Below are 1,519 nucleotides of genomic sequence, written 5' to 3' on the forward strand. Positions count from 1 at the left end.
TCTATGAGTTAGAAGAACCCGTGAGTCTCGAAGGTGTCAACGTAGCACGATTGAAGACTTTGATTAAATATACTGTGAAGAAGATACAAAGGTTTCTGATGGCACTTAGAGCATTGAAGCTTTAGTGTTTCAGGCATGAAAACAGACACGATGAGCCCCTTTGAGCTTGCGCAGAGAAGCTTTATTGCATGTGAACACGTCTCAGGTGCACATAACCTGCTCTTTACGCAAATTGTGCATCCTCATCATCAGTTCTCTGTCAATGTTGAAATTATGGCATGCTGAAGATGTCGTGAGGCGTTTTGTATGAAGAAGGCCACAAATAGTCTCAGTGCTCAACTTATTCCGCAGCTTTGTCTTCATGTTGTTGACAGCAGAAAACACACGTTCAACAGCTCCATTGGAATGTGGCAAACACAGTACAGCCGACACGAACTCTGTCAATGCAGGAAAAGCGGTGCTTCCATCACAGTGTTTCTGAGTAAGCACTGTTCCCCAGAACTCGTGCAACAAAGAACCTTTGCTTGCAGGGATATCAGCATTTGTTAAATATTGCCATTCAGTGTCCAAAGCCTGCATGGCTTTGCCTGAGATTAAATTCGGGAAGGCATGTGCCAGTGGTGCAATAGACGCTGCCGATCCGTTCATGCACACAGCTGGATCAAGCAGTTTCAAATGTCTCCAAACAGATTCTTGAAAAGGGATCCGCTTCAGAATTCGGCCGACGCTGTCAGTGTAAAAATCTAGGCATCTCAAACGAAAGAACTGAGATTGTTCTGCAGTAACTGCACATTCTCTGGTTGACAAGAGTGCAGTTGCTTGCCCACCGACGTACTCGTCTTCCATAGGTAGGAAACACTTGGGGTTTTTGAATTCTATCTTAGGACACCTCTACTCCCTGTGTGTAGGATCACTTCAGATCACAATCCATAATTGTCCTCACACAAGCTTCTGCACTTCTCAAGAGCTTGTGGAATTGTGGGGCATCACTTTGCATTTGCTTGTTTAGGTTCCTAAAGAGAGGCAGGACGAAGCTGAGGAACAGTAAAAACAACTTGTTCACAGGATCTTGCAGCCTCTTGTGAAATGTCTCAGATGCCAGAAGCCTGCCTGCGGAAGTCGCAGATGCGAAATATGCCTCCAGTGTACCATATTGCTCTAGAAAGCGGTCGACTGCAGCAGGTAGTGAGAGCCACATTGTTTGACTTGGATGAGCAGCTTGTGGGGCTTCAGTTCAAGAAGATTCTGAAATTTCTTCAACATGTCCACTCTTTAAGGACTTGAGCTGAAATAACTGTAGACGTCTCGCACGAGATCTTCAACCACACGAGGAAGTTTTGAACAGGTGTAAGATGCACACAAGTGAAGTGAATGACACGTGCATTTAAGAATAAACAAGCATGGAATATCCTTCTTGAGCAGTGTCATTAGAGAGTGCTTGTTACCCATTATGACACTTGCATCATGGCCGTCTGCAGCAGATCCAACGAGATTGTTCTTATAGGGAACACCCGCTTTC

At 45.0% G+C, this 1,519-nt stretch overlaps 1 protein-coding gene across 1 annotated transcript; it reads right to left on the reverse strand.

Moving 5' to 3' along the window:
* Positions 1-201: 201 nt before the first annotated feature.
* On the reverse strand, positions 202-846 carry LOC125757409 (uncharacterized). Its single transcript, XM_049412993.1, has one exon. The coding sequence runs from the start codon at positions 844-846 to the stop codon at positions 202-204; it is 645 nt and encodes a 214-aa protein (XP_049268950.1).
* Positions 847-1,519: the final 673 nt, after the last annotated feature.

This window comes from Rhipicephalus sanguineus, chromosome 2 (genome assembly GCF_013339695.2).
Source record: "Rhipicephalus sanguineus isolate Rsan-2018 chromosome 2, BIME_Rsan_1.4, whole genome shotgun sequence".
Taxonomy (NCBI): domain Eukaryota; kingdom Metazoa; phylum Arthropoda; class Arachnida; order Ixodida; family Ixodidae; genus Rhipicephalus; species Rhipicephalus sanguineus.